The sequence below is a fragment of the Labrus mixtus genome, chromosome 18, assembly GCF_963584025.1.
Source record: "Labrus mixtus chromosome 18, fLabMix1.1, whole genome shotgun sequence".
Lineage (NCBI taxonomy): Eukaryota > Metazoa > Chordata > Actinopteri > Labriformes > Labridae > Labrus > Labrus mixtus.
This window is the reverse complement of record NC_083629.1, coordinates 8,602,246-8,629,477: the sequence shown is the minus strand read 5'-3', so window position 1 is coordinate 8,629,477 and position 27,232 is coordinate 8,602,246. Positions and strand designations below refer to the sequence as shown.

Below are 27,232 nucleotides of genomic sequence, written 5' to 3'. Positions count from 1 at the left end.
AAATAAACTTAAACCCTTAAAATAATTATGACTGTGTGTGTGTGTGTGTGTGTGTGTGTGTGTGTGTGTGTGTGTGTAAGTGAGTGAGTGTGTGTGTGTGTGTGTGTGTGTGTGTGTGTGTGTGTGTGTGTGAGTGAGTGAGTGTGTCAGTGTGTGTGTCAGTGTGTGTGTGTGTGTGTGTGTGTGTGTGTGTGTGTGTGTGTCAGTGTGTCAGTGTGTGTGTGTGTGTGCGTGTGTGTGTGTGTGTGTGCGCGTGTGTGTGTGCGGGTGTGTCAGTGTGTGTGTGCGTGTGTGTGTGTGTGTGTGTGTGTGTGCGCGCGTGTGTGCGGTGCGTGTGTGTGTGTGTGTGTGCGTGTGTGTGTGTGTGTGTGTGTGCGTGTGTGTGTGTGTGTGTGTGTGTGTGTGTGAGTGAGGAGGAGGATCTGGAGGGTTGGACCTGCAGCAGGAGGAGGATCACATCAGTCCAGGTCACCTTCTCCTCCTCTCAGCCTCTCTGCCTCTCTCTGCTCCTCTTGGCCCGGCACGGCTCGGCACGCTTTCCCCTGGACCAGGACTCACTCTCACACACACACAGGCGGGGACACACAGGCCGGGGACAGGACCAGCAGGCTCCGGGTTCCGGCCGCGGGCTCCCGTCATGCTGGGCGCGGTGAAGATGGAAGGGCACGAGGCTCCGGACTGGAGCGGATACTACAGCGAGGAGGTCGGTCACACTCTGCTCGATTCACCGCCTCTGTGAGGACCGACATCCGGGGTCGGTTACTCCGGGGTCGGTCAGTCCGGGTCGGTCAGTCCGGGTCGGTCACACACTCCGGGTCGGTCAGTCCTTGTCGGTTACTCCGGGTCGGGCTCAGAAATAGAACTTAGTTGTCGGGATTTCCGGTCAGAGTTGAGGCCGTGAGGAGGAAGTTTAAGAGCCGCGGCTCGTGTTGAAAGTGCAGCTAAAATCATAGAATAATAATTTAATTAAATAAATAAATATATATTATTAAGAATGATGAATTTAAATGTGGAACATGATCAAACTTTCTAAAGTTTCTGCTGCAGATTTATTTAAACACAAAACAATAAAAAGTGTAATTATTTTATATTTGAATGATTTAAATTTGATCTTCAGAGTTTACAGAAACGAAGTTCTGCTCCTTCATTTATAAACTCTGTTATTATTGTTGTTTTCGTGTTCAAATATGAGCCGTTTTTATTAAAGTAGTAGAAGAAGAAAAAGATGAAAGGAAGACGCCGCAGGTTAAAAACAGGTGGTGATGATGATTAAAGATGATTAAATAAATATTAAATGTAAGTCTGATGGAGACTGAGAGGTCAGAGGTCATTCTCAATAAAGAGATTTAATTCTTTATAAAGAATCATGAACGTCAGCTGATTGAACGGCGCGCGCTCTGAACTCCGTTTGATTTAAATATGATTTTTAGATTATCAGATAATTTATTACATTCAATATTTCACTATTTTATATTTTCTCACAGACAGATGATGATTATTATTAATATTATTATTATTATACTTTTATTTTATGAGCACATTGAGATCTGTTTTATAACTAAACTTATGATTATTATTATTATTATTATTATTATTATTAATATTAATATTATCATTATCATTATTATTTTTATTATTATTATTATTATCATCAACATCATCATCATTATTTACTGGAAACAAAAACATTTATTTTGATGTGAAATCTTTGAAAGTTTTTTTTAATTAAATAAACATTTTCGTTTTATTCTTTAAATGAATGTAGAATTAAAATGTTGATTTAAAAAGTTAAATTAAAGTTTTAAAGAAAAAATGTGTTTGAGAGAAGCAGAGACACGGGGAGAGAGAGAGAGAGAGAGAGAGAGAGAGAGAGAGAGAGAGAATAAATAAAATCTAAGAATGTTCTTAAAAAATAAATCAAGTAAACAAACTTGCAGATGAACATCGGGGAGCGGAGTCAACCTGAGATCTGTGCTCAGAAATAATAATTCATGATTATATCACATTTTAAATTTTAAATTCCTGTCCGACTCATTATTAGATATTTACTTTGGGCCTCTTTGTCTTTATTCGATCGGACGGCTGAAGAGAGACAGGAAGAGTGAGGAGTTGGAGAGAGCGGAGGGGTGGGGTGGGGGGGGGGCGACGTGCAGCAAAGGGCCGAGGTTGGATTCAAACCGACGGTACATGGGGTGCGTGGCATAACCACGAGGCCACCGGCGTCCCCTGACCGTTTATAATAAATCAGCTGACTCACCTGACGACCCTCTTCATGATCCGTTATTAGTGATTTAAGGGTTAATTATTACATTTTAATCTTTAATGATTAATTTTAAATGTGTAAAATCTCCCAGAATGCATCAGAAATGAAGATGAACATACGGATGAATTAAAGTCAGTGTGATTTTGAACTGAACGGGGACCGTTTTGCCTTTATGTGACTTCCTGGGTCTGGATCAGATCGATATCAAAGAGGAATAAAAACATGTTGTCATTAAACAAATACAAATAAAGTTTTTATTTGAACCGATCATCAGAAGGTTTGAAGACGTGACGGAGAAATAATCAGGCGATGAGGTGTGAATGTTTCCGTTTGATGATTCTCCGTTATCTGTGATTGTGCTGCTGGTCTGGATCCAGGAGTCTGGTCAGTTTGCTTGTTTTAATCATCACGACAGAGGTCAAAGGTCAAACTGAAAAGTTCCACCTCTAGAGATAAAAGCTGAAAAATTTCATCCAAACAATCCCGGCGCTCAGGGTTCAGGTCTAAGAGGATCTGGGTCACCTGACTGACGTTACAGGTTAACAGGCCGGACTCAGTTCAGACCGGTTCACAGCAGGTTCCTGTTCTGCAGCTCATAAAAACAAAGATCACGTCAGACTAAAGACAAGGAGATAACCGACACCAGAGTGAACAGCAGCGGCCGATCGGGGGGAGTGGGAGGGGGAGGGCATGGACAGATATTAGTTATACAGTAATTGTGAGTTCAGGTGGTGTCATCATTCCTAGCCCTGAGATAATGTGGGACCTCAGATGTTAGTTACCCCTGACCCCAGCTGTTTCTGTGAGCCGGTCCAGTTCAGTTTCAGGTTCTGGGATTAATCCTGTGAGGGGGATCTTGTGCTGCGTTCCTGACTCGTTTTGGATCTTGGAGCTCGAGCTCTGAGTGCTGCAGATGGGATGTTGTTATGGATCCGATTGTAAAACTTAGAATGAGTTACCATGACGATGTTTGTCCTATGAGCTCTATGAGCCAGTCTGACTGTCCCTGATCTGGTTCTGGTTCTAATCTAACGGTCTCTGATTTGGTTCTGGTCTGTCTCTGGTTCTGGTCTAACTGAAAGAAACAAAGTCGCTGAACTGCTGTGGTCTTTGCTCTGCTGTCACTCAGACATGTTGGACTATTTGGTGCTTAATCCAAACCAGAGGTTCTCTGCTGGTCCAGCCGCAGAAAACTGGCCTTTTTTAAGGCACACTGAAAACAGTTCCAGGACCCACTTTTGGGTCCTAACCCACCAGTTGAGAATCACTCGTATAAATAAACCAACCAGCAGAGGCCGGAGAGGCTCAGAGAATAGATTGAGGATGCTTGTGACGTATAATCAGCAACACTTCCTGTTTACATCAGGAAGATTAGAGGTCGTCAGTCCCACGTTGAGACCAAGATCTGACCCATCACACAAATGGGAGTGATGGGTCAGGTTCTGGTCTATCGTGTTCTTGTTCTGTTTCTAGGTTTGACAGTCTCTGGGCTCTCTGAAGGTGTAACCCAAATGGTATCCAGTCGACTAAGTTCTGGTCTGACTAATTCTGGATCTGGTTCAGGTCTAATTTTCAATACAAGTGTTTCAAATGAATGTATCTGTTTCATGTTGATGGACTCTGTTCTTATTTGTTCTGGTCCTGGTCCTGGTTCTTGTCCTGGTCTAATGGTCTCTGGTCTCTCTTGCAGATGTACTCTCCAATGGCGGGCAGCGGGATGGGATCTGGTCTTGGGATGGGCTCAATGTCAGGATACATGACCAACAGTGGAACCACGTCGGGATCCTTTAACATGTCGTACAGCGGGACTGGTCTGAGCCCCGCCCCGGTGGGGGGGATGGGCGGCTCAGCCCAGGCAGCCATGTCAGGACTTGGAGGGGGAGTTGCCTCAATGGGCGGGGCTCTGAGCCCGTCCGGTATGAGCTCTGTGTCTGCCCAGCAGGCATCCATGGGTCTGAACCCTTACGGGGGCATTAGTCCCAACATGAGTCCCGGGATGGCGTATGGTGGTGGCGGACTGAACCGTAGCCGTGACAACAAGGCCTTCAGACGGAGCTACCCACATGCCAAACCACCCTACTCCTACATCTCACTCATCACCATGGCGATCCAGCAGGCGCCCAGCAAGATGCTGACCCTGAGCGAGATCTACCAGTGGATCATGGACCTGTTCCCGTACTACAGGCAGAACCAGCAGCGCTGGCAGAACTCCATCCGCCACTCGCTGTCCTTCAACGACTGCTTTGTCAAGGTGTCGCGCTCACCCGACAAACCAGGGAAGGGTTCCTACTGGACCCTGCACCCGGACTCTGGGAACATGTTCGAGAACGGCTGCTACCTACGGCGCCAGAAAAGGTTCAAGTGCGAGAAGAAGATGTCGCCAAAGTCTGACGGCAGGAAGGAGCAGGGGGGAGGAGCCTCTCCCTCTGGGGACTCCATCAAACCTGCTGGACTCCTGGACTCCTCCTCCCTACCCTCCTCCAGCCAGGTGTCTCCTCCTGGCCTGGACCTGCGGGGAGGCGTGTCAGACCTGAAGGTGTCGGGTTCTCAGCTCCTGTCCTCTCTGTCGTTACCTCCCCATGCCATGACACACGAGTCCCAGCTGCACCTGAAGGGAGACCCCCAGTACTCATTTAACCACCCGTTCTCCATCAATAACTTAATGTCGTCCTCGGAGCAGCAGCACAAACTGGACCTGAAGGCCTACGAGGCGCTGCAGTACTCCTCCTACAGCGCTGGGGGGGGCAGCCTCGGGGGGAGGAGCATGGAGTCTCTGGAGGCCTCCTACTACCAGGGGGTCTATCCCAGACCGCTCCTCAACACCTCGTAGTACCCGCTGCACTTCCGGTTTGGACTCTTACTCTGCATGCAGCCGTCCCGGACTTCCTGTCTGACTGTGATCATGCTGAGCCGGATCGACTCGTCTGATCCCGGGTCGACTCGTCAGCTAGTTCCTGAACTCCTGCACTGTGACCAAACCAGGACTCAAAGAGACTGTCAGCTGTTGAATCTGATCCCAGGTCTGTGTTCTCCTTTTACACACTGAGTCACAAACAACCAAAGATCAGGTCCCAGGTCCAGAAAAAAAGATTCAGTGTTTCAAAATCCACATTAAGACTCTGGACCGTCAGTGGGTCCAGAGTCCAGGAGGTTAGTCTGATGCACTGATCATTTCACACAGATCGCCCCCCAAATCGTAAAACACGACGTAAAAAGAATGACACCGCAGTAAGAGACGTAGCACCAGAGTCCGACAAATTCAGCGTATCAATGAAAGGTACGGCGAACAGAAAACATGACGCAGCGTCATCACATCCGATCCCGACTGCACGCTGAAAACTTACCGAGTCAGGAAAGATACCGGATAATTACGGGGTGTAAAATGTGTCCGTTTGCGTTCCGACATGCAGCTCATCCTGCAAACTTCAGGAAGTTTTCATGAAGTTTTCAGGAGCAGAGATGTCACGTTGATGATCATTTAGGATGATCTTTTTGGTTTTATGTCAGCTGTCGTTTCGATGGTCGGTAGGTTTCACGACCTTCAGAGAGGAAAAAAAAGACAGAGAATCAGAAACAAACGGATCAGGGGTCAGGGTCCAGTCGGGTTACTCAAACATGTCCTGATGTTTAGTTTAAAACATGGAGATGGATCCAAAATGGAAGCCAATCCTAAAAACGTTTTTCTTGTCCATCCACGGGTACAGACCTTCAGAATAAAACTCTGTTTGCTCAGAGATGAATATTATTATGAGTTTGTTTGTTTTCGTTGCTGAAATGTTGCCAACGTATTTCTTTAATTTAGACGATGCTGCTCTCTCTCTCTCTCTCTTTCCCTCTGTCTCTCTCTCTCTCTCTCCCTCTCTCTCTTGCTCTCTCTCTGATCTGAAGTTCATGAATATTACAGAGATATCGTTTAGACAATCTTTACTGCAACATCATGGATCAAAGTGTGTCCTCTCAGAGTTCCTTTTGTCCCTCACAGGCTCAGGGAGTTTTTCTAAGTGTGAGACATCATTACTGAAAGGATCCTCACACAGATCTTTTAGTTTGAACCTCAAAGAGCTGTGACATCACTCTCTACAAACACGCCACATTCACAAACACTGATTTTACTGACCAGGGTACGGGAGCTGGTGGTCAGCTGCAGTCGTGACACAAAGTTTCTTTGTATTAAAAATTTAAAGTTAAAAAAAATAAAAGAAAAGTGATGTCAGAGGTCCCTGAACCACAGGTTGAAGACCCTCGTTTTAAGTTTGAAAAGACACAGGTCTTTGAGGTATTGTCTCCTTGTGTGTTACAGATCAAAAGGTCACCTGTGGCCGGTGATGTGGTTGTCATGGTGACGGATTAATTTGACTGATTTTCTGATCAGAAAATATGACGAAACGTTTATTTCTCCCACGACCTCGTCTGCCCTCCGGACGACCCGCTGAGGGGTCACGACCCTCAGATAGACACACACACACACACACACACACACACACACACACACTCACAAACACACACACACACACACACTCACAAACACACACACACACACACACTCACAAACACACACAGAGATCAGAGGGCTTTTTTTTTAAGGGTCACTTCACTTGAATAAAACAGACATCTTTCCCGCCTCTCTTTTGTCCGATCTGTGGTCAGTTTCGCGGTGTGTCGTCTTTTCTCCGTCGATTGTCGATCTATTATCCGGTCTGATTCACACGATGATGATCCTGATGAATTATTCCGTCACATCAAACAAAACTTTGACAAATAAAAAAGGAAAAACAAACTTATCGGGAGAAAAGAAACTAAATGTATCTCAAAGTCATAAAAAGACAAATCTCTGAATATTTATATTTCATGGATCAATAAAAATATTAAATTAATAATAAATAAATAATGATGATGATCAGAGTTTTATATTAAACTCTGTACTTTTTAATGTTTGATTTTTATATTTGACCGTAAACAAAGAGAGGATGTCTCGACACGACAGAGACAGAATTATAACTTTAATCAAAACTTTTTTAATAAACTGATCAGCTTGATTTCAATAAAGCACATCTTTATATTTATCAGACCTGTCATTTAAATAAATCATTCATTTAATTTGATTTGTGTATCAGCCTGTTTTAGAGAAGACAAAAAGAAACACACACACTTCAGGTTTCATAACCTCCGGTGTCGTTAACAGATCAGAGATGCTCGAGTGTCTGTTTAAAGTTCACCTGTAAGAAATAACACAGGTGAATAAATAATTTAAACTGGTGGATTTATGAGATCTTTGTTTTCAGAGGATCTTTGTTTGGGGACTCTCACTCTGTGTGTAAAAGGAGAACCCGCCTCTTGTCTGTTTTCACTCCGTGTATTTAAAGTGTCCATCACTGATTATTGATTATTACCATGTGCATGAATGGACCGGAAGTCGTCTCCTCCTCTTCCTCCAACAGGTCTTCAGGAAGGAAGAAGAGAAGGAGGGAGGAAAGGAAGGAAGGAAGGATGTTTAAATGTGTTTAAAGCCCCCCCCTCTGTGTTTGTTTCTGTCGGATCTGCTGCATGTTCTTCTTCTTCTTCTTCTTAACTTATTCTGTCATTTGGAAAATAAAACCCGGAAACACTGATGAATTTGTTGTTGTTTTTTATTTTGATGTGGTTATACTCAAGCTGAAGATGATTTGAAGATAAATAAACGTGAATAATTTAAAGAGTTAATGAAACATAATCAGCTCTAATGAAAGGCTCGGTGTGCACGTGTCGGCACTCTGATCTGGAGATACGAGGTGTTCCCTTTCAGGTCGTTTTTATGGTTTCGGATTTTTCAGCTCTGAACTGAAAATGTTTAATTGTTGAGAGGATGAAGAACTGAGGTCAGACCTTCTGAAGAGATTTAATTCTCTATAATTAATAAATCAAACAGATTAAAATGAAACATGAGCGCTTTATTTATTTATTCTGAGGACATTAAAGAGTCTGAAGATTCCTCCTTATAGAGGGTTTAATAACGTAATAATAATAATTATTATTATAATTAAATCATTATGATAAGGGGGGTGGCGGGGGGGGGGGGGGGTCGAGGTTTTCACGTCACTGAACTTCAAACTGAAATGTTCAGGCCCTAAAAAATATATAAAAACTTCATCATGACTCAAAGTGATTCATTTAGAAACTCACTGCTTATTTATAAAAAAATGTTTTAAAAGCTGACGGTTTTCATACTGAAATATCTGATTATTTTATTTTATGATTAATGATGATTATAATTTCACTGAGACTTCACGTGCTCCTGCAGGATCAAATATCTTAAATTAATGAGATGATTTAAAAACAAAGATTTAAAAAAGAATCAAAAAATATATTTTGTAGACTGTTTATTTGGAAATGTCAAAATTATTTATTATACTTATCATTGTGTTCCTGTTGTTTTCATGCTGAAAATTATTTTTGTATTATACTTTTTGTTTCTTGCTAATTTCTCCTGCCAGCTCTTATTTTTCTGTCTCCAGAAATTCAATTAATATCTCTTCATTTCTACTAGTACACCTCCTCTCCTGTCAGTATCTCTCCACCTCCTCTCCTCTTCTTCTCCGTCTCTCCGTTTGTATCAGAGCAGGGACTCGGCTCCGGCCGGCAGCGCTCGGGTCCCGCTCGGGTCCCGCTCGGCTCTCCCGCCCCTACCTCGCGGCAGAACAAGCCGAACACGGAGCACCTCCTGCGGCCTCTGAGCGCCTCAAAGCGCCGCCGCTGTGTCCGGATTTGGAGCGTCTTTGTCGGCCGTAACCTCCGCCGCCGCTCCGTGAACCTGAACACATCCCGACAGATTTCTCTTTGATCTCCAGCTTTTTCACGCTTTTTGGCCGCAGAGCCGCGAAATGTCTCTAATGATCCTCTAATTACCCGCCAATTATCCGCCAACATGATCCCCGAACGGCGACCGGAAGAGCCGAAGAGCCGAGCGGAGCCGAGCGGAGCGCAGACATTTATAACACAGTTAATTATTAAATATGAGACCATAGCTTCATTATTATTATTATACAAAAATGTTAAAATACAGGAAATACCCCGCCTTCAAAATAAAAAAAACCCTAATATTATTTAAAACGAATATTTGCCTTCAGGCCTTTATTGTCATGATTTGGTCTTATTTAGTTTTGTATTTCAGTATTTAGGTTTCCATGTTTTGCTTTCTCCTGTTCTTCCCTAGTGTTGCTGGTTTTTCCCTTGTGTGTTTCCTAGTTTAGTCTTTAGTGTTTCCTGTGTTATTTTGTAATTTCAAATCCTTGTGTCCCTCTCTGTTCTAATGTGTCTTGATGTTTAACAGTGTCTTCAGTGTTTCATGTATTTGTCATAGTTGTCCTCAGTGTTTCTTATCCTGCCTCTGTGTTTCCCTCCAGTGTTGATTGCCCTCATTGTCTTCACCTGTGTCGTTAGTCTCACCTGTGTCTGATTACCCCATGTCTATTTAGTCTCTGTGTTTCTTGCCCTCTGTGTCAGTTAATTGTCGTTTGTCGGTGTTTTTTGTAGTTATGTCAGATGTTAGTTTTCTTTGTGCTCCCAGTGATTCCTCGTGGCTACCTTTTATTACATTTCGTCTTTTCAAGAAAGTAAGTTTTTGTTTAAATAAATATTTTTATTTTTTCATTCTGCACTTGGGTCCAGTTCCTGATTTTCCACACCCGTGACATTTATGTTAATAAAAACATCAGGGGTGATTTATTTAACCTCAGAAATAACAATAGTAAGATATTTTTTATAAATATATAAATAAATATATCTGTTTCTTTAAATGTATTTGTATGAAGCCTGAAGGTTTCAAACTTCCGGTTTGATTTAATCTGTTTCATCAAAATCAAGTGTTGTTTGTTCACTTTGTTTGAAATGATGTGAACGAAATTAAACTACATGTAATGAATCGGCAGCTTCTGTCCTGGGTTTAAAGATGATCCATTAATTATTTCTAATTAACAAATAAAATTAATAAAATGTGATCATGAAACTCATTTAATAAAAAAAGATTGAATTTGTGATCTTGAAATTAAAACCAGAACAAAGAGTTTCAACGCGTTCACGGACATCTGGCAGCAGGACATATGAGCTGCTGCTGGCTGTGTGTTTGTGTGTGTTGTGACATCATGTTTGTGTGATCAGCTAATTTTTTTTATCGATTTTCTGATGGTGACTTTAACAAACACAGCCATGATTTTATTTTGAAAGGTCACATCTAAAGGCCTGAAATCAGACAAGAAAAATACATTTATAGTTTCTGTCAAACCTCACACACACACACACACACACACACACACACACACACACACACACACACACACACACACACACACACACACACACACACACACACACACACACACACACACGCGCGCGCGCGCGCGCACAGGTCAGAGTCGAGCCGTGAACTCTTCAGATGAAACTAATAAATTAATGTAAACAAGATAAAAACAAATTAAGAAAATAAGTGTTTCCTGTGAACGCGATCATCTCTGAATCTTTGTGAATTTTAATCAGAAATGATCAGAAACGACATTTAAATATTTTAATAAACATGAAAATAAAATCAAGCTGAAGAAGTTAAATAAATAACTGTTTTTATTTAAAGGATGAAAACTTCATCGACTGTTTTAAATTAGGTATTCGAATTAATTGAAACTAAGTTTTATTGTGAAAGGATTTCACTTCCTGGTTGAATAAAATAAATCTTGATAATCGAAGATTGGATGAAGTCGTTGACAAAGATCTTTGATCCACTAAGACATCATCGACACGAAGAAAAGATTTGACATCTTTGTGATTTTTTATTAAACAGAAAATCATCTTAATTTAATAATTCTAATATTTATAGTTTAATAATAATTCTAATATTTATACTTTAATAATAATTCTAATAAATGTTTTAATTATTAAAGATTTAAACAGGTCAGGGTTATATTAAAGCAGCTGATCTTTAAATCATTTTAATCTTTATTTCAAAAGGTTGTTTTCTCTTTAATTTGAATAATAATAATATTTTTATTTTTTTTGCGCTTTTCTAGATAAATCCAAAAAACAAAACAAACACGACGATGAGGAAGTGATGTGAGGGGGAGGACGAGAGACGGTGAAGAGTTGATCTATGATTTTTTTCTGTTTCTGATTTCATTTATAAAAATAACTTTTAGACAAGCGGCCTGAACACAAACGACATTTTATCTCATGATGGCCTAGCGGTTGTGTGGTGCGGCCCGTGTACAGAGGCTGCGGTTTGAATCCGACCTCGGGCCTTGACAGCACGTCAGCGCTCGCTCTGCTCTCTCTCTCTCTCTCTTCAGCGATCTAATAACCACAAACATTCAAATATAACTTTAAAAATAAGATATTATAATTATTGATTTATTATCTAACAGTCGTCCGGTCTCAAACAGCTTATTAAACGATGATATTCAAAGCTTCAGAACTTTTAAACCTTTTATTTATTATTAAAGATTTTTCTTAAAACTCTTTTCAATCAGAAACATTTAAATTTAATAATTCATCTTTTATCGTCTCTTTGTTTAAATATTTTATTTTGAAGTAGAAGAGGAAACTCTTTAGATCTAAAGAACAGACTTTATATTTTATGTTGGTCTCTTTGTTGTGACTTACAGATTTTGTTTTTAACCCTTTGATGTCTCTTTGAAGTCTCCGCCCCTGGTAACAAGCAGATGAGACAGTGGTCACCTGTCCGCTAAACAGGTGAGACGGTGGTCACATTTCCGGTAAAGTTCACGTCGTGTTTCTGCTGCAGGCTGACCGTAAAAACAGGAAACATGAATCTGACTCGAGGGTCCGGGACTCTCCTCTAACTGGTCCCAGTGCCACCCAGTCTGCTGTAATACGGGCCATATGTTCCCGGCGGGGCCATGCGGGGCTCTCCGGTGGCGGCGGCGGCCCCGGGGCCCCCAGCATCATTTGAGTAAAGCCCCTGGCCGCCTTTTCTCTGCGCTCGCGCCTTATGGAGGAAAATATTGACCACAATGCGGCGGCCCTCTGCCCCTTTCTTTTCCCAGCCTTTCATTCCCCCCACTAGAGAGACGGAGCGGGGTCCCCGGGGCCACTCAGGCCTTTTGATGGGGATTGGAATTAATTATCTCCAATAACACAATTGTGCTCGAGCAACGAAAAGAGCAAAGAAATCCCCTCCAGAATCAGAGAGAGAGAAGAAGAAAAGAGGACGATCAAAGGAGAGAGAGAGAGAGAGAGAGGGGGGGGTGGGGGGGGGAGGAAGAGAGAGAGAGAGAGAGAGAAAGAGAGAGAGAGAGAGAGAGAGAGAGAGAGAGAGAGAGAGAGAGAGAGAGAGAGAGAGCAGCTGCTTCTCCTCTAAATGATCGGGAGGAAGTTTATTAGAGCTTTGTGAGCTCCTAATATGGCTCAGGAGGAGGAGGGGGGGGGGGGTCATTCATTGCAGATCGGGACGGGGTGGTGGGGGGGGGGGGGTAATTGGCAGCGATGTCACGGTTGTTTTGATTTCAGTAAGAAAGTTGAAACTGTCGTTTGAATCTGATTTAAACTTTAAAAGATTTAAAAATATTTAACAGGAAAATAATTTGTTTTCATACGACAAATATTAAAGAGTCATTAATGTGTGATCAAAAAAATAAACAAAACATGTTGTGGTATTAATGATTCAAATATGAAATTATTTTAGTCTCAATGCACTGTTTCTCAGGATGATGTCATCTCTCTGTGACATCTTCACTGTGACATCATATCTCTGTGACATCATCTCTCTGTTACATCATCTCTCTGTGACGTCATCACTGTGACATCATCTCTCTGTGACATCATCATCATGTTGTCACCGTCAATGTTTCTGGAGGATTTTGGACTTTAAACATGGAAGTAGTTCTTTGGGTCAGATCCAGAACCTGAGGGTCCTACAAGTCAACCTAAAGGGAGACAGGACAGGTACCATCAAGCAGTCCACCAAGCAGTCCATCAAGCAGTCCACCAACCAGTCCATCAAGCAGTCCATCAAGCAGTCCATCAAGCAGTCCATCAAGCAGTCCATCAAGCAGTCCATCAACAAGTCCATCAAGCAGTCCACCAACCAGTCCATCAACCAGTCCACCAACCAGTCCATCAACCAGTCCATCAACCAGTCCACCAACCAGTCCACCAACCAGTCCACCAACTAGTCCATCAACCAGTCCACCAACCAGTCCATCAACCAGTCCATCAACCAGTCCACCAACCAGTCCATCAACTAGTCCATCAACTAGTCCATCAACCAGTCCCATAAGCCGCCAACAGACCAAAAATTCTCAAACACAAAGAGAAGACGAACAGGAAACATCACAAACTGACACTGAAGTTTATGAAGACGACACTGAAGTAAGTCTTAAAGAGGCACACACACACACACACACACACACACACACACATACACACACATACACACAAACACACACATACACAAACACACATACACACAAACACACACAATCACACACAGAGACTAACACACACACACACACACACACACACACACATACACACACACATACACATACACACAAACACACACAATCACACACAGAGACTAACACACACACACACACACACACACATACACAGGTGGCGTCAGAAGTTGGAGCTCCAACAAACTGAGTCTTTCTTCAGAACAAGCAGATTAACGGCTGCAGGATTAAAACCAGGACACCCAAGACGACCACGAGTGGGCCACCTTCACCATGGCAACAGATGAAGGGGGAACACACACACACACACACACACACACATATCTAACCTAATCATTGCTGTCGTCAGATGGAAGTCTTGTATCTTAAAGAGACAAACTCAGATTCCTTTTCAGAAGCAGGAATTATTTTGGGCCTTAGAGGAAAAACTTATTTAATTCAATTTAATATTAAATCGAATATTCACCACTCTTTACTAAGGAACCTCGTTAAGAATTATTTATAGATAATAAATCTTTCAAATAAAAAAATATTTTTGGTTTCATGCACTTTGATTTATTTTCTCTCTCATTCTGACCTCCACAGTTTAACCTCTAACGCCTTCAGGGACAGTGAACCACAGGTTGGTCAAACGTCAAAGTCAATATTTTTGTGACAAACATAAATTGACAAACTTTGGTCCTTACAGGAATAATGCTGAGCAGCACAATGACAAATATTGCAAATATTGCAGTCAGATGGGGCCCTCTTAGGGAGATTTCCTTACTAGCCTGGGACCCCAAGCTGCCTGCCGCACCTGTTGACACGCAGCGCCTCTGTGCCGATGCGCTGTCTCTGTGTGCTGGTCTAACGTATTTATATTGTCTGTGTTCATGTTTACTTTATCTTAACTTAAGTCTTTCTCAGGGGCAGAGCCAACCAGGGCCAATCTAGAAATCGGATTTGTCTACCTAAAGGCCACCAGAAAATCCTTTTTGCCTTGTCCGAAGCGGGACTTGTGATAAAATCAACTTGTCGGGATGTGTAACAACAATCATTAGTGTGTGTGTGAGTGTGTGAGTGTGTGTGTGTGTGGACTGCAGCAGAGGTCAGCCAATCAGGTCGCTCCTCCTCGTGTTTGGTCAGTGTTAGTATGCAGAGCAGTGTGTGTGTTTAATGTGTGAGTGTTTGAGTGTGTTTGAATATAAAGAGATTTTCTGGAACCTTCCGGAAACAGCAGATTCAGCAGTTTGTTGCACCCTCCAACAGTCTGCAGCGCGTTCAGACCCCAAACCAGTCCACCAGTACGTTCACTGAAGTCCTCCGGTCTAAACCGGCTTCATCAGTCTTCTTTTTAATAATCAACAGACGGAGTTACTCCTCACGATAAGATTTTATTTTGAAAACAGGAAGTGTTCACATTGTTTAGTTTGACTTCCTTCAGCGTCTCATGTGGGGGCGGAGCTTAATATTCTGCATCATCAAGTGTTGTGTTAGTGGACTGGTTGATGGTCAAGTTGGTGGATTCATTAGTGTTCTTCTTGCTGTACTGTGGTTAAATTGGTAACCTGGTTGGTGGTCAGGTTGGTGAACTGGTTGGTGGAGGTGTTGATGGACTGGTTGGTGGACTAGTTGATGGTTATATAAGTTGTCTTGTTTTCAGTCTCGTGGGGGGGGGGGGGGTTTAGGGACTGTCACTCTTTGCAGGCGATGTGATTCTGTTGCTTTCAAGAACAGGGAAGGTTTTAGTGCTTGTTAAAGAGTCCAGTCCTTCAGGGGGGAAGTCTGTTTTGGTCTCTCTTGTTCTTTAGTTGGTGTTTCGTTGTTTCTCGGTTTGAAGTATCTCTGTGTTTGGTGTTTCGTAACGTTTGTTCCTCACTGGTTTGATAAAGATGATTTCAGAGCTGCCATCAGTCTGTCGATGACTTTCTTTAAAGCGACGCTCTGACCGACTTGTTGAAAGTTGTCAAAGTTAAATTTTAATTTGAAGTTTTTGGGGAACATTAAGTCAGAGCAGCTTCATCACATTTGTTTCAAAGATCCTCTGAAATTAAAGAGAGCAGAGTTTCAGCTTCAAACACGAGAGTTTAAAAGAAGAACCTTAAATCAACACGGGAACTAAAAGGCACACTGATCTTTATTAGAGACGGGGGGGGGGGGGGGGGGGGGGGGGGAAGGGAATCCTCCAGTGCAGAGACTGAGGCCTGGACTAGAAGAGAAGTCGGGTCGTCAGAAATTAGGAGAATTCTTTTTAATACAATACAATCTGTGATTTTAATCATTATCAGGACAGAAAACTTCAGAAGTTTAAAAAAAACGCAAAATCTTCAGTTTGAACCAATTTTTAACCAATAGAAAGAGAGCAATGTCTAAACTGCTCAAATCAATGATTACGTGAGACAAGAGGAGCGTCTTGTGCATCGTATAAAGTGAGTGGGGGGGGGGTCCCTGCTGTTTTTGAAATTTTAAATCAAATGACCAAACACTTGGCGGAGAGGGCTTCTATATTTGTTGCCGTGGTAACAAATGGGTATTGATATGGTATGATTTTTAAAAGAATCATATTGTATATATCATATTTTATATTTTAAACTCTCAGAGCAGCAGTTTCTTCTTTTCTTGACCTCAGAGAGTCAAAGTGTTCAAACTTGGATTAAAGTGTAAAATAAAGGGACTCGGTTCACTCTTATTAAACAGTTCAGTCATTTTAATCTGTCTCTATATGTCAGCCCTGTGATTGGCTGGAGACCAGTCCAGTGTGTAACCCCGCCTCTCGCCCAATGACGGCTGGGATTGGCTCCAGCCCCCCGTGATCCCGAACGTGAGAAGTGGTATAGATGATGGATGGATCTTAAAAACAGGAAAAACTCCATAAAAACATAAAAACATAAAACAGTTTGAGGACTGAACCTTAAATGAGGTCACGACAGGAAGAGTTGGAGGGATTTAACTCCAGACATGAAATATAATATCACTGTAGACATTTTATTTTATATCAGGACAGAAAAGACAAATGATGGCATGAATTAAAAGACATGATGGAAGTACGGATCAGAAGAACATCAACAAATCAGCTGATTGGTTTAACAGACGTTTAAGAAACATCAAACATGAAGTTAAGAAAATACTGCGGCTTCATTTCAGAGAGAGGTTCATCTTTGTGTTCAGGAGAAGAACACAGAAAACACTCAGCTCAGCGATGTAGAAAAAGATGGAGATGAAGAGTGGATCAGATGACGGCTCGCAGGCTCCCCGTCCCGACCTTCTTCCTCAACACCTCGACGAGACGCTCCAACCTGAGGACGAGAGACGAGACGGTTCAGTCTGATTGGATGTAAAGAGAGTTTGTTCAGACCCTCCAACAGCCTGCAGCACGTTCACTACAGCGCTCAACAGACACAGTTATTCCACACATTAAGGTTTTATTTTGAAAACAGGAAGTGTTCACATCCTTTGGTTTGATGCTGTTGGATCACAAAACTCCCTTCAGCATCTCATGAGGGGGCGGAGCTTAATATTCTGCATCATGGAGTGTTGTGTAGGTGGACTGGTTGGACCCTGCTCCTACCTGTCCATTTCATCTGTTTCTAAAATCATTTCTACCCACAATGCTTTGCTGTCTGCCTACACTGATGTTTCTTCTGACACTATCTGTACCTGTGATGGCGACTTCAGTGCTCACCTGGAGGACACAAGTTAGTCCACTCCTTGTTTCTTCCTGTTTCAGGTTTCTACACGCACAGACTCTCCAGGTTTCCTGACGCTGCTGTGGACGAGAATCTCCTGCAGTGACCACGTTTTAGTTTTTTTAGTTTTTTTTTTTAAAGATTTGTTTTTGGGCTTTTGTGCCTTTATGGAGAGAGATAGGACACTGGATAGAGTCGGAAACCAGGGAGAGAGAGTGGGGAATGACATGCGGGAGGGAGGCCACAGGCGGGATGCGAACCCGGGCCGTCAGCTTGAGACGACAGCCTCGATACATGGGATGTGCGCCGTAACCATTGCGCCCCTCACGTTTTAGTTTTTAACTGGTTAAGAAACAAACTGAAATAAAATGCTGACGCCTCAAAGAGCCACTCAAGCAAAACAGACGATCAGAGAGAAGTTTTCTTTGTGTTTGAATCATTCGGCCTCTCTCTGCAGTCACAGCGTCTGCGTCTGTTTCAGCGAGAGTCTCACAGTGACCGTTAGCTAAGAAGAAGCATCACTCTGTCCACAGGGGGCGCTACACAGACTCAAAGTTCCTCCTCCGAGATGTGAGCGGAGAAAGTTTGAGAGTCTGTCAGACGGACTCTGAATAAATGACGAGGCTGACAGGAGAGAGAGAGAGAGAGAGAGAGAAAGAGAGAGAGAGAGAAAGAGAGAGGGAGAGAGAGAAAGAGAGAGAGAGAGAAAGAGAGAGAGAGGGAGAGAGAGAGAGAGAGAGAGAGAAAAATAAAGAGAGAGAGCGAGAAAGAGAGAGAGAGGGAGAGAGAGAGAAAGAGAGAGAAAGAGAGCGAGAGAGAGAGAGACAGAGAGAGACAGAGACCCACTGAAGAAGAAAGAACTAAATGACCCTGATGACTTTCTAACATCACTGAAGCTCGCTCGTTCACTCACCCTTTCTCTCTCTCTCCCCCTTCAAACCAAATTAAACTTCTCTCCGTCTCTAATAACCAGCAGATTTCTGCCCCCCCCCTACCCTCCCCTCCAGAGAGCAAATATTCAATTCTTCACATTCACAAACTCCGGAGGCCCTTCAGAGCGGGCCGCCCCCCCGCTGGCTGCCAAATTAGAGCAGAAAGCCGCGGGTTTGAGCCCAGGAGGACGGTGTGGGACGCAGACGGACGACTTAAGCTGTTTTCATCATGAATCTCATCCCTTCATCTTCAGCCTGATGAGATGAGGAGCAGCAGAAGAAGAAGTCACGTTATGCAGCATGCGAGCGTCATCCCGTAGCAGCAGAAATCTGAAGGATTAATTCTTCCTGATCGGCTCGCCGGCAGAGACACTCACTCCGATGTCCGCTGAATATGAATCATCCAACCAAATCTCTTTAGTCCCACACGCTTAACCAGTCTTTGAACACATCTCAGCTCCTCTGATGACTGCTGTTAGAAACAGAAACATGTTCCTGAAGACGGGAAGAGCTCGGAGCATCTGTCACCGAGCCGCCTCACTCATTAACAACACCTGAAGAGTGAAACCTGTGAGGGCCAATCAGAATAAACTATTCAACCTAGACAGTTTAGTGACCTCATGGGGGTCAAAGTGTCCAATAATGTGCAGGAGGAGGGATTATAATAGTGTGTGTGTGTGTGTGTGTGTGTGTGTGTGTGTGTGTGTGTGTGTGTGTGTGTGTGTGTGTGTGTGTACCAACATGTACCAACATGTCAGCAGGCTTGTTCAAGGTCACTGGATGTATGTCCACACACACACACACACACACACACACTGTGACATCACTCGTCCAGCTGTTTGTGTTGATATGATGATCGATGGGGACTGAAGAGATGGATCATATGAGAACATGCAAAGGTCGATGAATAAAGAGTGCGTCTGTAGCGTGGTTGTCTCTGACCCGTCCTGCACGTGAAACCATCAGCTGACTGCTCTCTCACCGCGGAGCATCTGACAGCTGCACGAGACAATTAAAGTCACTTTTAATTCATCAATCAGAGCGCAGAGGAGCTCACTTCCTGTTTCTGAGTTTTTCTTTGAATACAACAGTTAATACCTTTGTTTAGAAACTGGTCAGTGGAGAGAGTCAGAAGAGTTCCTCCTGACGGGAGAACTAAACGCTACAGGAACGCTTTGGGACCTGCAGCACGACTCAACAGAGCCAGTGCGAGACGATGCACTTTAACCACGTCAGCTTATCTTAACTCGAGAACACCTTTTGAAGGTATCGTCTCGTCTTGGAATCAAAATAATTTTTACTCAGTCTCAGGGTTTAAAATCAAGACCGGTCAAGACAACCACTTATCGGCTATTTTCACAGTCATCACTGTGATTAGAAGGAAAACTTCTCTTTCCAAAAGAACAAATAACATTGATTACGGCCACAACCTTCCCGGTGTCACGGTCTACGTGAGGGACACGCCCCCTAACCACAAGATGATGATTTTTCTGGTCTCGGGTGCATCTTGGTCTCTGTAGTGTGCTCGACACATTCACCTTTCTAGACATGATAAAGAAACCTTGAACCTCGAGCCACCAGTTTGGAGGACCACAGCCTCTGTACATGTGGCGTGTGCACTATCCACTAGGCCACCAGCGCCCCACATTATGTATCTGCCAGATCACTTGTTGTTTAAAGAAAGGACCCTGATGAACTTCCTGTGATCAGGAGTTCCAATCAGGAGACACAAACCTCCTGATGTAAAGTGTAAAAACGTGTCGACAGAATGTAAAGGTAGATTGTGACCTGCGGACTCTCTCGCTGGCCTCTCGCTCTGCCTCCTGACAGCGCTGTAGCTCCGCCTCCACGCTCTGCTTCTCCCTCGACAGCTGCTGCACCTGGACCAGCAGGGGCGGGGCCTGAGAGGGCGGGGCCTCATGAGCTTCCGTTGAGACACTGTCAACGGGTAACGAGGGAGGAGGTGAGAGGAGGTCCTGAGAGCTGAGAGAGGAGAAGGACAGAGGACACAGAGGAGGAGGACAGAGGACACAGTACACAGAGGAGGAGGAGTAGGACAGAGGACACAGAGGAGAAGGACAGAGGAGGAGGACACAGAGTTATCAGTGTGAGATCTGACCTGAGAGCAGTTCAGTGACGAGCTGATCAATAATCAATCAGAGGAGGTGTTGAGAGCTCGTTAAAGTAAACAAGAAGACGGACAGCAGAGGACAGAATGAGGGACAGGGTCACCAGTTTAACCAGTTACACCAGTTCTACCTCTGACATTCGAGGGTAAGAACATTAAACCTGTTTTCTGACTGGACCCCACGTTTCCATGGAAACCAAGGTGTAAACCTGTGGTTGCTGACATCATCACTGATTGTTTATATTCAGACTCTTAAAGTTTCATCAACCTGCTGCTGTGTGTGTGTGTGTGTGTGTGTGTGTGTGTGTGTGTGTGTGTGTGTGTGTGTGTGAACCATTGTAGTCCGCTGAGCTCTTAAACCAACAAGCAGCAGGTCAGAGGTCGGAGGTCAGAGGTCAGAGGGGTCAGTCTTGTTCCTGCTCTGCATCAAATAAAGTTGTATTCAAACAGAAGACAAACATGTGTTCCACAGCTGTTCACCTGACGACCATCAGACACCCATGCCATGACCACGACCAGATAAACAACTAACCGGATCTCGTCAATGATCTGCATCAGACGTCATCAGAACCATGCCGTTCTTTTTGCGTTACAGTTTAACTTATCATATTGTGATATATATACAGTATACATATCATAGACAGGACAGTGGATAGGGTCAGAAACAGAGAGAGAGAGAGAGAGAAAGAGAGAAAGAGAGAGAGAAAGAGAGAGAGAGAGAGAGAGATTGCACAGTCCAAATTGCTCCAAAATGTTGCCAATGTTTTTGAACAATGTTTTCAGTGTGAAGGAGGTTGTCTGCAATTTTTGTTAATTGAAAAAAAGACATCACCCAATATCAGATGTCTAGGACTTGTTGCCGTGGTAACAAACAGGTATAAACATGGTTTACTTGAATCCTGTAAGAGTTTAAAGTTCTGGTTTGGTTACTAGCCTACATCCTCACACACACAAGTTAAACATCTCTCTGAGAGTTAGAGACAAACAACAGGAGATATGAGGTTTTATTCCCCCCCCCAAAAAACCCTGAAATCAACCAACCCCCCCCCCCCCCCCCCCCCCCCCACCTGCTGATCCTCCCTCCTCTGAGTCTCTGCAGGCGTTCAGCTTCATCCTGATGATGTATGGAGACTCACAGTGTATGAGCACAGGCAAACAGCAGGACTCACACGCGCGCTGCTCGGTTTTTTCAACCTGTCTCACAGTTTGCTGATTTCAAGCACATATAATATCAAACCACACAGGAAGCGTGCGTGCGTGTGTGCGTGTGCGTGTGTGTGTGTGTGTGTGTGTGTGTGTGTGTGTGTGTTTGTGTGTGTGTGTGTGTGTGTGTGTGCATCAGCAGCATACACAGATACAGAGAAGGGTTAGTGATGTCACAGCAGCTTCTGGAGACAGAACGAGCGTCTAGTCCTTTAACCACTACCACTAGTCCACATACCACAGCTAACTAGTCCCCAGACCTCTAGAAAAAGTCCCCTCAGGTCTGGAACTAGTTCACATACCTAACAAAGACCTCTAAAACTAGCTCCTGCACCTCTGGACGACCTACTGAACGAGTCCCAAGAACTCTGCAGCCCATCTAAAAATCTGCAGAGCAAATAACCTTACCTGTGATTGGCATGTAGCTCCGCCTCCAGCCGCTTCCTGTCCTCCAGAGCCCCGCCTCTTTCTCTCTGAAGCCTCAGCAGCTCCTCCTGATTGGATAAAACAAACATCAATCACACACTACCCTCTGGGAGAAAAGGTCAAATGCAGAGCAGATATAAAAGTGATGATGATGATGTCAGTCATATTAATCGATAATCAATCCTCCTGATTGATGGATTGAATCATCAGTTCAGCCTATGTGTGTTTGTGTTCTGCACATGTGCAGAGCGAGATCAGGAAGTTGACGTCAGAGTCACTCTGTTTAAATAAATGATTAATTGAATAATGGACTCATTAACCAACACGAGTGTCAACACACTTCATAATGAAGAATTCATTTTGATCAGCCTGTCATAATAACAGCATGCCATCACAGAGTGAGGCTCTAGGTGCATTCTGGGAAAGAAACTGAGAGGACGGATAACAGAGACGAACATGATCTTAAGAAGAGACGGAAAACTTCAGTCTCCAGGATTCAACATCCCATAAAGTCTAAATATGATGCAAACAGATGAGTTGAATTAAAATGAGCTTTAGAGACCCAAACATGGGGCTCTATGGGGACTGACTCACTGCAGGAGACAGACTCTAGTGGACACTGGAGGAACTGCAGCTGTAAAGTTGGACATTTTAACATGGGGCTCTATGGGGACTGACTCACTGCAGGAGACAGACTCTAGTGGACACTAGAGGAACTGCAGCTGTAAAGTTGGACATTTTAACATTCTCACTTCCCCTTCCTCTCATGTCTCCTAACCCCCATCACCTCCTCACCCCTACCTCCCCCCTCCTCTCAGAGCTGATTGAACCTGCAGGACGACAGCTACAGGACAGAGTGTCTCTGGTCAAAAAGTGTGGAGGTCGACTCCTGCAGTGACAGACCTGTTCCTGACCTCCTCCTCCCCCTCCTCCTCTTAATGTTAATTAAAGCCCTGAAGGTCTGCAGGTTTAAAGTGAGACATCAAAAGAGAAGCCAAACCCAGAGAGTCAATATGTGACTTCTCCAGCCGGGCCGGAGGAGACGCTTCAAAAGAGCCGCCGACTTATTAATCAGAATAATTTCCAAATGAGACGATCAGCACGCAGCGGCAACGCCAGCTGACCTTTCACATGAGGAGTTAAGGTCAACCTGAGAGGGGGGAGGAGAGGGAGGAGGTAATAAAACTAACCTGACCCAGGTCGTTCAGGATAAGGAAGCGAGGGAGAGAGAAGGAGAGAGAGGGTGAGGAGGGGGAGGAAATTAAGCTTTAATTAGCATAGAGGACTACCAGGATGGAAGGGGCGGGGGGAGGCGTCCTTCAGCATGAGGAGGTGAGAGGAGGAGAGAAGTAAATGAGGAGTCGACTCTGACCTTTAACATCAGGAGTTAAAGGGCCAGTTCACAACAAATTGGGCCCCAAATTCAGCCCCCCGTCAGCTGATTGAAGTCAGAGTGTTTGATGAGCTCTGCGATCGTTTCACTCAGACTGTCCTTCCAAAAATCTACCTTTATGGTCAGAGATTTTACATAGGAAGTAAAGATATCACTCTGTCCTTCAGAGCCTGTCAGGGTCTAAGCCTCATGGGAAGTGGAGTTTTTTAAAGGCAGCTAAAAAAATAAACTGTAAACATGTAAAGATCTTCAGGCTCAACATCAGCAGGTCTCTTCTGATGAGCTTCTTTTTACTGGTTGTTTTTTAAGGTGTTCTTTAAGGATCTGATGGAGGGCCCCATCTTTAAATTTTACTCTAAAGTCCTGGTTTTAGTCCAGGGCTCTCTCCTGCAGCTCTCTGACAGTCTGCTGGTTAATTTCTGGGCAGCTGTTGGAGTTTCTGTTGGAAATTAAAATCGTCTCCAGGCTCTAATCCTCCCGAGCCCTCCAGCCTCATTAACAGATTCAGAGAGAGCGAGTGTTACATTAATAACAAAATTTAATAAATCTGATCCGAGCAGAGCGAGCTGAAACAGAGCAGCAAGTTGAACAGAGCAGCGAGTTGAAAACAGAGCAGCGAGCTGAAGACAGAGCAGCAAGATGAAGACAGAGCAGAGAGTTGAAGACAGAGATGAAGACAGAGCAGAGAGTTGAAGACAGAGATGAAGACAGAGCAGAGAGTTGAAGACAGAGCAGAGAGATGAAGACAGAGCAGAGAGATGAAGACAGAGCAGAGAGTTGAAGACAGAGCAGATAGATGAAGACAGAGATGAAGACAGAGCAGAGAGTTGAAGACAGAGCAGAGAGATGAAGACAGAGCAGAGAGTTGAAGACAGAGCAGAGAGATGAAGACAGAGATGAAGACAGAGCAGATAGATGAAGACAGAGCAGAGAGATGAAGACAGAGATGAAGACAGAGCAGAGAGTTGAAGACAGAGCAGAGAGATGAAGACAGAGATGAAGACAGAGCAGAGAGATGAAGACAGAGAGATGAAGACAGAGCAGAGATGAGGACAGAGCAGAGAGTTGAAGACAGAGCAGATAGTTGAAGACAGAGCAGAGAGATGAAGACAGAGCAGAGAGATGAGGACAGAGCAGAGAGTTGAAGACAGAGCAGAGAGTTGAAGACAGAGATGAAGACAGAGCAGAGAGTTGAAGACAGAGCAGAGAGATGAAGACAGAGCAGAGAGATGAAGACAGAGCAGAGAGTTGAAGACAGAGCAGAGAGTTGAAGACAGAGATGAAGACAGAGCAGAGAGATGAAGACAGAGATGAAGACAGAGCAGAGAGATGAAGACAGAGCAGAGAGTTGAAGACAGAGCAGAGAGATGAAGACAGAGCAGAGAGTTGAAGACAGAGATGAAGACAGAGCAGAGAGATGAAGACAGAGATGAAGACAGAGCAGAGAGATGAAGACAGAGCAGAGAGATGAAGACAGAGCAGAGAGATGAAGACAGAGCAGAGAGTTGAAGACAGAGCAGAGAGTTGAAGACAGAGCAGAGAGATGAAGACAGAGCAGAGAGATGAGGACAGAGCAGCGAGCTGAAGACAGAGCAGAGAGATGAGGACAGAGCAGAGTCTGAACCTAAATGGGATGATCATCTCTAATCGATTATTAATATCACCCCGAGCAGAAGAGAAAACATGTTGTGACAGTTTGAATCATTGTCACTTAAAGATGCTCCGAACAGATGCTCTGAGGAATCAATCGACCGACCCCGTCACTGCCCACCTGCAAAAAGGTGACTCTCTGGACTTCAAAAAAAGAGACCTATTATTGAAAATGATATACACCAGTAGGTCTCTAACTTGAATTAAAAAGAAAATATAAAATATACTTTTCTGTATTTTTATTTGAACATGTATTAATATTACTCTGAGACACACACACACACACACACACACACACACACACACACACACACACACACACACACACACACACACACACACACACACACACACACACACACACACACACACACACACACACACACACACACACACACACACACACACAAACACAGCGACCCTGTTTGAATAACAAGTTGTTGGCAAACAAGCTGCAGTGTCCCCACGGTAGGTTGTCATGACAACAGAGCAGACATCCCATCATCACCATTCAACACAGAGAGCAGCACTTGGTATGCAGAGTGTGTGTGTGTGTGTGTGTGTGTGTGTGTGTGTGTGTGTACCTCGCTCGCCCTCTGTACTCTCTCCTGGATCAGATCCTGTTCCAGACGTTTACACTGCGGAGACACAAAACGGATTATTAAATCCGGTCAGCTGACAGCAAGTCACACCTGCAGGCAGGAAGTCACACCTGCTGACAGGAAGTCACACCTGCAGACAGGGGCTGTATCCGAATTGCCAAGTACCTACTCAATCTGTCAGTAGGCAGTATGCAGTACGTACTATCCGTGCTGTATACTGTTAGTACCTACTATTCAGTAGGCGCGCACAGTAGGCAGATATTTGTTCCTACTTCTTCTGATTCATTCAGTATGGAAGTGACGTCATTTACGTTACCCGAACCGGCTGCATCCACCTGTTTTTTTTAGTTTTTTTTGTTTAGCCTTATTCAAGAAGAGTAATGCGCATATACAGTCAGGTAAACAAAAAACAATACCACAATGTAAATCAAGTAAAAGGCAGATTAAATAACTAAATAACATACAGTACATAAAGAAAAGTACAAATGAAAGACAGTAATATACAGAATATAAAGTAAAATAAACCAATAAAGACACATTTAAATAGTGAAATCATTATTTAAATAGAGGGGGAAAGGTTTTATAATAATGCAGATATTTGTTATATTTTCTGTTGTAAATTAAAAGTAGTGATTTCAGTCGGGACTTTAACTCTAGATTAAAAATTGATTCAATTAATCCACGCTCGTTTGTTTTGATTTGGAGGCGCATGTGAAGGGTCGTTTTACGTTTAATTTCGCACAGCATTGTGGGTGGTAAAATACAATTAACTTCCTGAAAGGATGCATCCGATCCATACTGCATAAAACCCGGAAGTTAGTATCCATACTGAAATGTTCAGTCTACTGAGGTTGACCCAAAAAATGCATACTGAATGACCACGACAGTTCAGTATACTGAAACTCCATACTGAAAAGTACGTACTGCCTACTGAACTGTGACAATTCAGAAAGGGCCAGGATGTCACACCTGCAGACAGGAAGTCACACCTGCAGGCAGGAAGTAACACCTGCAGGCAGGATGTCACACCTGCAGGCAGGAAGTCACACCTGCAGACAGGAAGTCACACCTGCTGACAGGAAGTCACACCTGCAGACAGGATGTCACACCTGCTGACAGGAAGTCACACCTGCAGACAGGAAGTCACACCTGCAGGCAGGAAGTCACACCTGAAGACAGGATGTCACACCTGCTGACATGGTCCGCAGTCCACACCGCCGTAATGTGACGTCACACACTGGGACACCCAATACTCCACTGTTACAGACGCCATGTGTAAGAACTTGCTCCTCTCCAGCCCCGCCCTCTTGTCCAAATATGGTCACTTCCTGTGACATAATACTGAAAACATAAACAGCTGACTCCTCACAGCTTCTTTTAGCTGAACAAGACTTTTTCAGGTCGCCATGTTAGTGACCTGTCAATCCCAGGTAGCCCCGCCCCTAACTCCTCCCCTCTTCCTGGTCTCTGTGACTCTAAATGGACACTCATTGACTAATGAACATCGTGCTGTGTTCAAGAAGACTAGTAACTAC

The 27,232-nt window shown here is 43.8% G+C and overlaps 2 protein-coding genes across 5 annotated transcripts in view; one reads left to right on the top strand and one right to left on the bottom strand.

The window, feature by feature from the left end:
* Positions 1–453: 453 nt before the first annotated feature.
* On the top strand, positions 454–6,436 carry foxa1 (forkhead box A1). Its single transcript, XM_061063808.1, has 2 exons — positions 454–703; positions 3,954–6,436. The coding sequence occupies exons 1-2, from the start codon at positions 638–640 to the stop codon at positions 5,091–5,093; spliced, it is 1,206 nt and encodes a 401-aa protein (XP_060919791.1). The 5' UTR covers positions 454–637; the 3' UTR covers positions 5,094–6,436.
* Positions 6,437–16,641: 10,205 nt separating this feature from the next.
* Positions 16,642–27,232, bottom strand: part of mipol1 (mirror-image polydactyly 1) — a 35,827-nt gene continuing 25,236 nt past the window's right edge. The window contains exons 9-12 of one of the 4 annotated variants that reach the window (XM_061063797.1): positions 25,680–25,733; positions 22,035–22,120; positions 20,084–20,278; positions 16,642–16,973 (exon numbers count right to left, since the gene is read on the bottom strand). In XM_061063797.1, the coding sequence (XP_060919780.1) occupies positions 16,907–16,973; positions 20,084–20,278; positions 22,035–22,120; positions 25,680–25,733 (402 nt within the window). In that variant the 3' untranslated portion in view covers positions 16,642–16,906. Of the gene's footprint in view, positions 16,974–20,083; positions 20,279–21,506; positions 22,121–25,679; positions 25,734–27,232 lie in introns of those variants that run through there. The other 3 variants (XM_061063793.1, XM_061063795.1, XM_061063794.1) reach the window with 3 other exon arrangements.